This window comes from Bison bison, unplaced genomic scaffold, assembly GCF_000754665.1.
Source record: "Bison bison bison isolate TAMUID 2011002044 unplaced genomic scaffold, Bison_UMD1.0 scf7180017864466, whole genome shotgun sequence".
Lineage (NCBI taxonomy): Eukaryota > Metazoa > Chordata > Mammalia > Artiodactyla > Bovidae > Bison > Bison bison.
This window is the reverse complement of record NW_011495027.1, coordinates 12,243,453-12,254,663: the sequence shown is the minus strand read 5'-3', so window position 1 is coordinate 12,254,663 and position 11,211 is coordinate 12,243,453. Positions and strand designations below refer to the sequence as shown.

General features: G+C 37.1%; 1 protein-coding gene across 1 annotated transcript in view; it reads right to left on the bottom strand.

The window, feature by feature from the left end:
• The window catches only part of ABCD3 (ATP-binding cassette, sub-family D (ALD), member 3), an 89,635-nt gene that overhangs the window by 41,115 nt on the left and 37,309 nt on the right, over window positions 1–11,211 (bottom strand). The window contains exons 3-4 of the mRNA XM_010860480.1: window positions 6,173–6,271; window positions 674–762 (exon numbers count right to left, since the gene is read on the bottom strand). Coding sequence (XP_010858782.1) covers window positions 674–762; window positions 6,173–6,271 — 188 coding nt within the window. The remainder of the gene's footprint in view (window positions 1–673; window positions 763–6,172; window positions 6,272–11,211) is intronic.

Genomic DNA, 11,211 nt, shown 5'->3' with positions numbered 1-11,211 from the left:
TACCCTCTTATAGCATCAAATCACAACTGTTATTTTTGTTTTTAAATTCAAAGTCATCTATTACAGCAATTAATAATATAATATGTACAAAGACTATAAAAAATATACACAAAGCACTAACTTCAGAAACTGAAGGAAATGCCTTATAATTTTTGTTTAATAAACATTCACAACATTATTCCCTGAAATGCTTTGATATTTTCCTCACATTATCTCATTAATATCAGACATCCAATTTGGTGACTTAAGTTTCCATTACAGAATTTAATATACAGCACATCCCTTTTTTTTTTTTTTTTTCTTTTTGGCCATGTCACACAGCACGTAGGATCTTAGTTCCCAACCAGGAACCAGATCACTGGCCCTGCAGTGGAATCACAGAGTCTTAACCACTGGACCACCAGGGTGTCCCATAATTTTCCATTTACTTGTCTCTGACCCTCTATAAACTGCCAGCTCTGCTAGGGTCTCTCCTGTTCACTAACAGGTACATCCTTATCTCTGCCTATGGCACAAGGGAGACAATCAATCAATATCTACTAAATAAATGAACAAAGACATAATCTGACTTATGTTATTTATACCTAATTAGAATCTATTTCTTGCTTAAGATAATGCTTAAATATGACACAAGTTAGTATTTCATACAAAAAAGGAGGAAGATGAAAAGTACCTTTCAATGAGCGTCCCATTTTGAATCATCCAAACGTCACAGAATGTTCGAGACACCAGCATAACAGCAATAAGTATCAAGTAACCTGTCTAAAATAAACCAGGTAGAGTAAATTAATTAAGTGCATTTTAGAAAGTTAAAAGAAACATTACTTTGATAAAGATTTTTGGTTTCTAAATTCAAAGCTTTACTCTACCTTTACTGTAGTTGGCTGACATTTTACTGATAGGTAATTTTTTTTAATATAAATTTATTTAATTGGAGGTTAATTACAGTATTGTATTGGTTCTGCCATACATCAATATAATTTTGAAAGAAGTTTAAATATATATTACAAATGGAAAAGGCCTTGTAGATCAGTTAATCTTTTTCATCCAGAATTAAAAAGTGCTTCCAGCTCAAGATGGTGGAGTAGAAGGATGTGCCCTCATCTCCTCCTGCGAGAACACCAAAATCACAAGTAGCTGTTGAACAACCATCGGCAGGAGGATGATAGAACCTACCAAAAAAAGACACCCCACGTCCAAAGACAAAGGAGAAACTGTAGCAAGATGGTAGGAGGGGCACCACAATCGTGATAAAATCAAAGCCCATACCCGCCAAGTGGGTGATCCATAAACTGGAGAAAAATACCAAAAGAAGTTCTCCCACTGTTGTGAAGGTTCTGAACCCCACGTCAGGCTTCCCAGCCTGGGGATCTAACAAAGGGATTAGGAATCCCCAGGGTATCTGACCTTGATGGCCAGTGGTATTTGATCACAAGACTTCCACAGGACTGCGGGAAACAGAGATTCCAGTCTTGGGAACGTGAACGTGAAGTCGCTCAGTCGTGTCCGACTCTCTGCGACCACATGGACTGTAGCCTACCCGGCTCCTCTGTCCATGGGATTTTCCAGGCAATAGTACTGGAGTGGATTGCCATTTCCTTCTCCAAGGGATCTTCCCAACCCAGGGATCGAACCCGGGTCTCCCGCATCGTAGACAGGCGCTTTACCGTCTGAGCCACCAGGGAAGTCTAGGGAGGGCACAAACAAAACTTTGCACACACCAAGACTTATATGCAGAGTACATCATGAGAAACGCTGGACTGGATGCAGCACAAGCTGGAACCAAGATTGCCAGGAGAAATATCAATAACCTCAGATATGCAGATGACACCACCCTTATGGCAGAAAGCAAAGAACTAAAGAGCCTTTTGATGAAAGTGAAAGGGGAGAGTGAAAAAGTTGGCTTAAAGTTCCAAATTCAGAAAACAAAGATCATGGTATCCGGTCCCATCACTTCATGGGAAATACATGGGGAAACAGTGTAAATAGTGGCAGACTTTATTTTCTTGGGCTCCAAAATCACTGCAGATGGTGACTGCAGCCATGAAATTAAAAGACGCTTACTCCTTGGAAGGAAAGTTATGACCAACCTAGACAGCATATTAAAAAGCAGAGACATTACTTTGCCAGCAAAGGTCCGTCTAGTCAAGGCTGTGGTTTTTCCTGTGGTCATGTATGGATGTGAGAGTTGGACTATAAAGAAAGCTGAGCACTGAAGAATTGATGCTTTTGAACTGTGGTGTTGGAGAAGACTCTCGAGAGTTCCTTGGACAGCAAGGAGATCAAATCAATCCATCCTAAAGGAAAATCAGTCCTGAATGTTCATTGGAAGGACTGATGCTGAAGCTGAAACTCCAGTACTTTGGACACCTGATGCGAAGAGCTGGCTCATTTGAAAAGACCCTGATGCTGGGAAAGACTGAAGGCGAGAGGAGAAGGGGACAACAGAGGATGAGATGGCTGGATGGCATCACCAACTCAATGGACAGGACTTTGAGTAAATTCCGGGAGTTGGTGATGGACAGGGAGGCCTGGTGTGCTGCAGTCCATGGGGTCGCAAAGAGTCAGACGCGACTGAACTGAATTGAACTGAAGACTCAGAGGAAAGGAGTAGCGATCCCACAGGAGACTGAAACACAAGTCCCTGCTAGTGTTGGGAGGGCTTCCTGCAGAGTCGTGGGTCAGAGGGGTCCTACAGGGATGGGGGCACTAGGAGGGGACGGTCCCTTTGGTGTAAACCCTCTTGAAGGTCACCATTAACCAGAATTACATTAAAAAGTGAATCCTAGGCAGGTCAATGATTTGCCTTCACATAATCAATGACAGAAACCAGCAGTATAACCTAGACTACCTAGATTACATTGTACTGTGATTGTCCTATGTTTTGAATATGCGACTCTAATAAAGAAAAATGACAACTACCAACATACAGTTATCAACAAATACTGAAGACTAAAATTTTGCTTAAGTAGAATAAATTTGGTTCAATTTGTTAGGAAAACCTTTAATAGGCAGTGCCCCTGCCCCAGCAGGGCTTTCAATTTAGTTATTAAGGCAAGATTTACACACAACAAGAAAACAGACCAATGTAAGTAAGTATATTTGCATCGCTTCTTGCAGTAAGTGGCAAATTGGAAGGTGTGAAGTAACAAAAGAGGGTTATGACATTAGAAATACATCAAATAAACCAAGTAAACCAAAAAGAGAATGAGGATTATGAGTTTAAAAAAAAAAAGATTTAATGGAGAATATAGATTAAAACCACATGAATTATCATATCCAGCAGAGCTTAAAAAACTACTGCAAGCTTTCAGCTTGAACAAAATATTAAAAACTGTTGTTTAAAGAACATTACTTAAGCAATGCTGGGAGAGATAGATTACTGAGGAGAGATGAGAGACTGAGGTGCTGGTGAGGAGTAACTGTCTTGTGTGCGGGGCAAGAATCTACACTCCAGTCTCTAATTCCCACACACACACACTCAAAGCCGACCTTAATCTTTCTAAATTGGAAGAATATATACAGCAACAAAGATGCTAACGTCAGAGAGGAGGGGTATGGCAGGGGAAATGTTTGCTGGATAAAGTGTTTGATTTTGAATTTACAGAATTGAGGGGCAAATGCATCTACGACTTCTGCAATTTTTGCAAACAAATCTTGTTTTCAAAAAAGGTGAAGGTACTAAAAATGTCAAAGACAAGGCAGGGAGTCAAAAACACAGAAGTAACAAATGAATCCATAAGAAAGAAAACAACGTCAAAAAAGAGTCTATGGGACTGAGTTGTGACAGCTGCTCCCCCAACGTTTCCCAGAGTTGGCTGGCAGGAAGGGTACCATCTTCCTACCTGGTCCCACCACCTCAAAGTTAGGTATTAAACTGACAACAGAAGAACCCATTGATTTTTAATAAATGCTCTCGGTAGACGACACTCTAACTTTTAGTTCAGACCTTAAATACAGTCTCACTCCTAAATTAATCATTTGAGGAATAAAGGTAACATTAGACAAAGACAGTTTATATTTTCCTTTATTTTATGTACTTTTGCTTAATTTATTCTCAAAATAACTACCAAGTTTATTTGGCTCACTTTAGCAAAATCTAGTAAACTTTTGACTACTGACCATCCAGAAATGTATTTTTGTGCAAAAGATGTCCTTAGAATCACCATAATTCCATTCCTGGGTTTGTAGAATATGTCAGAAACTAAAGATCAACCTGATCTAGGCAGTCCCTCACCTCATGATATAGATGAACTTCCATATATTCATATGCAGTATTTTTATCTATTCCATAATCTCGATCTCTACGTCTAATTATCTGTGATTTCTACTGGAGTTTACTTCACTTTCTTGAACTGGGGTTAAGCTTGGATTTTTCTGTCTCTCAAAGATGATTCATAAAATGGCTCTGTGGCATGGATACACCTTGACAGAACTGGAAGGTTGGCCAAGTTAGGCTGATCTATCCAAAGTCTCACATTCATTTTATATTCAGCAAACCCCTGCTAAAAGGTTAAATGAACGTTAAGCTATAAAGTGATGGAGGGGGAGGGGGACATGTAACACAAATCCTTCCAGTGAAGCTTATATTTTAAATAAAGATTCGTCAAAGTCAGGTAGGTTGTGGAATGAGGAAACAATTAACTATCCCTGAAGACACATGGGGCGCCTTCACAAAGAAGATAGTGAGCATTAAGCTATTTTCAAAACATATTTTTTGTTGTGGGTGTTGTCATAAACATGGTGTCATTAAAAACTGAGAACACAGGGCCTGGCTATAAAACAGCGAAGAATCTTATAAGTAGATAATACTGAAAAGCAAAGCAAAGTCAGGTGGTGATTTACAAGATAAAAGAACCCAAATGTCCTTGTAAGTGTTTCAGAAAGAAAGACTAGTTAGAAAAGAAGACCGATTAAGAGATTACAATAATCTAAGTAATGGAGAACAGTATAAAAGGAAAGTAAGGGACTAATCAAAGAGAAACTCAAGGATACTTGGGGGAAAAAAAACATTTAAAATATAAGGGATGAAGCAGATTTAAAAAGTGCATATCCAACTTTCCTCCACAAAACACATACTGTCGTTCAGTCACTAAGGCGTGTCTATCTCTTTGTGATCCCTGGACTGCAGCACACCAAGTTCCCTGCCCTTCACCATCTTCTGGAATTTGCTCAAATGCATGTCCGCTGAGTTGGTGATACTATCTAAACACACATTATCTCTATCTAATCAGGAAAAAAACAAATGTTATTACATTACTTTTTAGAGTTTCTTATGGGTAGAGTCAACAAGACACGATGCTAAGTGAGGGGAAGGAGAGCAAGCCCAGTGTACGGAGGAATGTGTCTTTTCTCTGAGAATTACAGTGCTTTAATGTCTTACCCCTTTCTTGATGTCACTAGATTATAAGGCTAATGATTTTTAAAATGTGAAGAGTAGGAAACAATTATGTTTGAAGAAGACAAATTTGGCAGAAAAGATTTTAAAAGGAGAGATTCTTTGAAATGAGGCTAATTTAAAAATACTGTAGTATCTAGGTAAGAATATTCAGAAAGAAAAATTAGCAGACACCAGTGACTAAAAGGATGACAGGTATGTATGGAGAGGAGAAAGAGTCAAAGGTGATAATATTTCCAGTTGTACAAAAGGAGAATAGTAAGGTAATTAAAGATGGAGAACACAGTATTATTTTATTTTTTAATCATTAAGAATAATAAATAGTGACAAAGATAATCTTGATAGAAGGGCAAAGGAAAGAATAATAAAACTTTATTCTGACAACCAGTTCACTTCCTAAAAATAAGGAATTCAGGTATCTTAAAAACATTAAATCAAATATGAAAAAGCAACCTTCAAACATATTTCGTATCAATGTTACTTGTTAACATCTTAATGTAATAAAAAGATCTTTCTAAATTTAATCTTGTCTTCAATATAATAAAGCAACACCATTTAGGATAGCTGTACTGAAGTACTCCAGTATTTCACATAAAATATAATAAAATAATATTTCACAAGCAATAGAAAATCATTTAAAAACTGGCACTGAACAATAGTGATATTTGACCTGTAGCAGAACAAAGGCTTTATAATTCTGTTGTTCTGACCTCATGTAACCATTAAAGGTGAACAGTGAACAGTTTCATAAAGCAATAATTTCATAAGACTTACCTCTTTACAAAATGTTTTAGGTACCATGATTTTCAGAATTCGCATGAGCCTTGAAAAAAACACCCTGTCCACCACAGCTCGCTCTTTTTTCCCCTCTTTCTACGTTAAAAAAGAAAGAAAGAAAGAAAGAAAGAAAGCTTTTTAAATAGCTATAACAAATAAGATTTTAAAACCATGTTTCATCTAAGTCAATATAAACAACTATCAAGATGGATACAGTATTTGAAGAATATAGTCCTATACTGTTCTTCATATTCAAACATGCTTTCAAGAAAATAAGATATTACCAAAAACTGAAAAAGGAGGTGATAAGTTCTGAAACTTCAGAAAATATATGGAAAAAGAACACTGCAAACAGAAGAAACAGTACGGGCCATATACCAAGGTGAAAGCCCATTTAACAACAAAATGGCCAATCTGGCTGGACCTGTGAGCAAGAGACAGCAGTAGAAGATGAGGTCAGAGGACAACTAAGAAATGGTCAGGTACTTACTGTTTGTTCATTATCCACTTCCTGATTAACAACAGAATTTTTAAAAAATCTTGAGCAGGAATTTTCCTTCTATCAAGTACAGGAAACGTTTGGATTCCTAGATTTATCATTTAGCATTTCTAATGTGCACTCTCTTCCTTAAGAATTCAAAGACAGACAAGGTTCCCTTACTCATTCAGTTCACATTCTAGCAGGGGAAACACAGATAAAAATAAACCAATAACCAAGTTATTACAGATAGTCCAGGCAGGGTCAAGAGAAAAAGAATGACTTCAGAAAAGTATGAGAAGAAAGATCCCTTTGGGTGAGGGCAGTAAAGCACGGGCAACACCAGGCACAAAACCCAGTTCAGGAATAAAGCTGGTGTGCACGCTGAAGCACGAGATGACAGAGCAGAGGAAACAAGGGGAGAGAAGAAGGGGTGGGCAGGGCCCCGAAGAACAGAGCTCTGAAGCCACAGGCAGGATTCAGAGTTCACTGTCAGTGCGGAGGGGAACCACTGAAGACAGTTAAGAGCAGTAAGCCATGCTACTAGTAGTGTTAGTCACGCGGTCGTGTCCAACTCTCTGCGACTCCACGGACTGTAGTCTGCCAGGCTCCTCTCTCCACGGGATTCTCCAGGCAATACTGGAGTGGATTGCCATTCCCTTCTCCAGAGGATCCTCCCAAACTAGGGACTGAACCCAGGTCTCCCGCATTGCAAGCAGATTCTTAACCATCTGAGCTACAGAGACTACTCTCAGACATTTCTTCATTGCCACTGGTCCATGAAAACCTAGATACAAACCACTTGCAAGGATAAGAAAAAAGTGATGTGCACTGGGTATAGTGGACATTATTTACCTTATTAGTTTTGGGCTGTCTGGAAGAACGGGCAGAAGAAACTTATCAGAACTGGCAAGACTCTCCAGAAGGACCTCATCCTCAATTTAGCTCTTTTCCCCAACTCCCATAATCTCTGCTCACTTATTTACTAACTACTATGCTCTTGATACTATGCCCATGATAAACAAATAGCCATGGTATAGTAAATTCTATTAAACAAACTTTGCTGTAAATGTGCTTTAATTAAATTAATATCTTATTAAACCTTGTGAGTAGTCTGTAAACTGAATTAAAATAATAAGCTACCATCCACATGTTAGACACTGTACTAAGTGCTTTATATATATAATCCTAATAAACAGTCACTGCATAGCTTACAGAATTGTAGACTAAAACATGAAGGCACTGAATGTGCGGAGTTAGGTCAGAAAGACTAAGACAGAAATAACTGGATAAGAATCAACTTATCATGTACCTTTGATTCCTGCTGGAACAAAGTTCAGGTCTTTCAAAACTTCTAACGGTTATAAACCTCATCCTACTGAGTCACAGGCAAAAGTACACTCCATTCACATGTATATGCATTCATTCATTCAATATTTACCTGGTCCCAGGCGTTGTTCTAAATCATAGGGATACACTAGTGAGCAAAACTTAAAATGCCCTATTCACAGTCGATTCACTCTAGCTAGTCTATTCTCCTCAAGCCAAACTTTACAACTTCAACCTAAATCTCTCCTTTCACACCCCCCTCACAAACTAAGTATAGGAAGAATAAAGAGAAAGCAATATAACATCAACTGCCTTAAAAAGAAAAAGTTAAACTGCCTCCCAACCGCACTTCATCCCACCTGTAGTCAATACCTTCTCCATTTCTAGCTTGAGCCTTAGAATAATTTCAAGATAAAAGGACCACCTCTGATTTAAACAAAGGACTACTATTTCTAGCTGCTCTAAAGAAAGGATCTAGGGCAAACCATGAGGAAGGTTTAAAAAAAAAAGTTATAAGAAAGTAACAATGAAGCACCTGGTATATAATTAGCACTTTACCTGGTGTATAACTTCCCCTCCTCTTTTTCTCCTGTTCCTATTGTCACTGCTCCTATTTCTTATGCTGTCTGAAAGCTGACTTTATTATTTTTGTTAAATTTGAATCCATGAAGGCAACTATATACTTCCTAAAATGAGGAAACACCAGACACCTGGACTGGAGGGCTGACTCAGAAAGGCTGAAGAAATATCAAGGTGCTCTACCATTCCTGACACATAATAAAATTCATACCTGAAACCAATCTAAATACAAATAACTACAGAGACAGTACAGCTCATAAACACTACAAGTCTCTTCTAAGAATTCATTTTAAATTCACAATTGACTTCCCCCACCTATAAACTTCCCAGTAATTTTTTAAAATATTAAAAAACACTTTGATGATATAAATCTGACATGCAAATCATAGGGGGAAAAAAACATTAAAGACCATTTAAGAAGCTAAAGTAACAAGGCGTTCAGAAAAAAAAAAAATATATATATATATATGTCCCTGACATTCAGGAGGCAACAATGCCAAAGGGCAATGAGATTCTATTGATGTGTCAACCAACTTAGAAAGGTGACATGAACTAGAGTTGACAAAAAGACAGATGCTTGAAATAGCAAATAAAAGGTCATAGGGTACTGACAAAGTGTAAGCACCTCTGTATATTGTTAGAGAAACTGTAAATCAACTATTATGTTGTATCCATCAAAATGTACAATGTATACTCACTGTCATAGGTAAAACAATCCAGCAAATTTACTTTCAGAAACTTATCCTAGAGGTATTCCTGCACATGTGCTTAAATACATAAAAAATGAAAAAACTCATATACTGTTTTATAATACTATAAAATTAAAAACCTAAATGTGCATCAATTATGAGATACTATATAAATCATGGCAAATTTATGCAGTGAAGATTCTACACAATTGCAGAAAAGGAAGCAGCTCATATTTATACAAGACAATACTACAGAGTGGTTAAATTAACTAGGTCTATATGGATCTTAAAAAAACAATATGCTGAAAAAAAGTAGAACAATAAATACAATGATTTGATTTATAAAAGTTTCCAATAAGCAAAATAATTCTACCCATAGTGTTTATGGAGCTATACACATACCTCAAAAGGATAAAAATATGCATGGGAATGCTAAATGCCAAACCCAGCACAGAGTTACCTTTACATATTTTGAATTTTATATCCTGTGTATTACATAAAAATTAAAAGAATTAATATTTTAAAGTCAACACTCTTTTTATACTCTTCTCTAAATTTTTTTCTCCTTAAATCTCATGTCTTATGAAAATTATCTCATCTCAACCCATCCTACCAAAGACTAAAAATTTCAATGAAAAAAATTCTAATTGCTTCCCCTCATAAGAGACACATTCACTGTAGAAAAACTAGAAAATTCTGACATGCAAAAACAGAGCCTATACCTACCATTTAGAGAAGTCAACTATTAACACTTGGCACGTATCTTACCAATATGTCCGTGTGTGCACTTCTTATAAATTTTACAAATGTGGTACCAATATGTACACTGTCTTAAACCTTTTTTTGCCAACCATTTGTTCTAAAACTAAATTTATCTTGCTTATACAAGTAGCAAACAAGTAGATGTTTTTTAGAATATACAAAAAATAGGAAGAATTTTAAAATGTGTGAACAAATACTGATGTACTGAATAGTTTCAGTCATGTCCTAAAACTTGCAGATATGGTGGTATACAGAGAGTGATATAACTAAGATAACTAAGCTTTGAAGACTCAGGTATAACTTACATATGAGAGACTATGAAGATGGAAATAACAAGATAAGCATAAAATGTCCCATTTTTTAGACTATGGAAACTAAAGAGCAGCAATTTGATATCAATATCCAGGATATGCAGAGAACAGATATTAATATGAGGGCTCAGGAAGACCCAAGAGACTCTAATCACAAGAAGCCAGCAGAAGTTTACTAGGAATGAGTCACATCAAACCCTTCTAATTTTGTTGTTTGACAAGAATATCGTACTAGTATATTAGCTGACATAAGCTCCATGATGGTAGGAACTTTTCTAACTGCTATACACACAAAACCAGACCAATGCCAGGCATACATGAGGTGCTCAATCAATACATGGTGACAGAATGACTCAATAAAAGGAATTTGATATTTCTTATAAAACTATCGTGGCCTTAATGGAGAAATACAGACCAGATTTTGTGACAGTTGGATATAGTCACAGCTAAATAAACTGTAACCAAAAAAACAAAAGATTAAGAGATGCCACAGAGGAATTTTCTTGTCCTAACCTAGACAATACTATCAGCAATTGTGAGAAAGAGAAGACAAATTAAATTTGTACATAATACCTTCCACCTAACACATTAGGTGTTAGAATTATATTCAAAATTACACTAGGAGTTCCCTGGTGGCCTCGTGGTTAGGATTCCGGGCTTGCATTGCCATGGCCCTGGTTTATATCCTGATCAGGCAACTGAGATCCTGAAGGCCGTGTAGTGTGGCCAAAAAGAAAAAAAAATTACAGCAACAGAATACATATATTATAGAATAGACTAGTAGTATAGACCCTACCCACTCCAGTACTCTTGCCTGGAAAATCCCATGGATGGAGGAGCCTGGTAGGCTGCAGTCCATGGGGTCGCTAAGAGTCAGGCACACTGAGT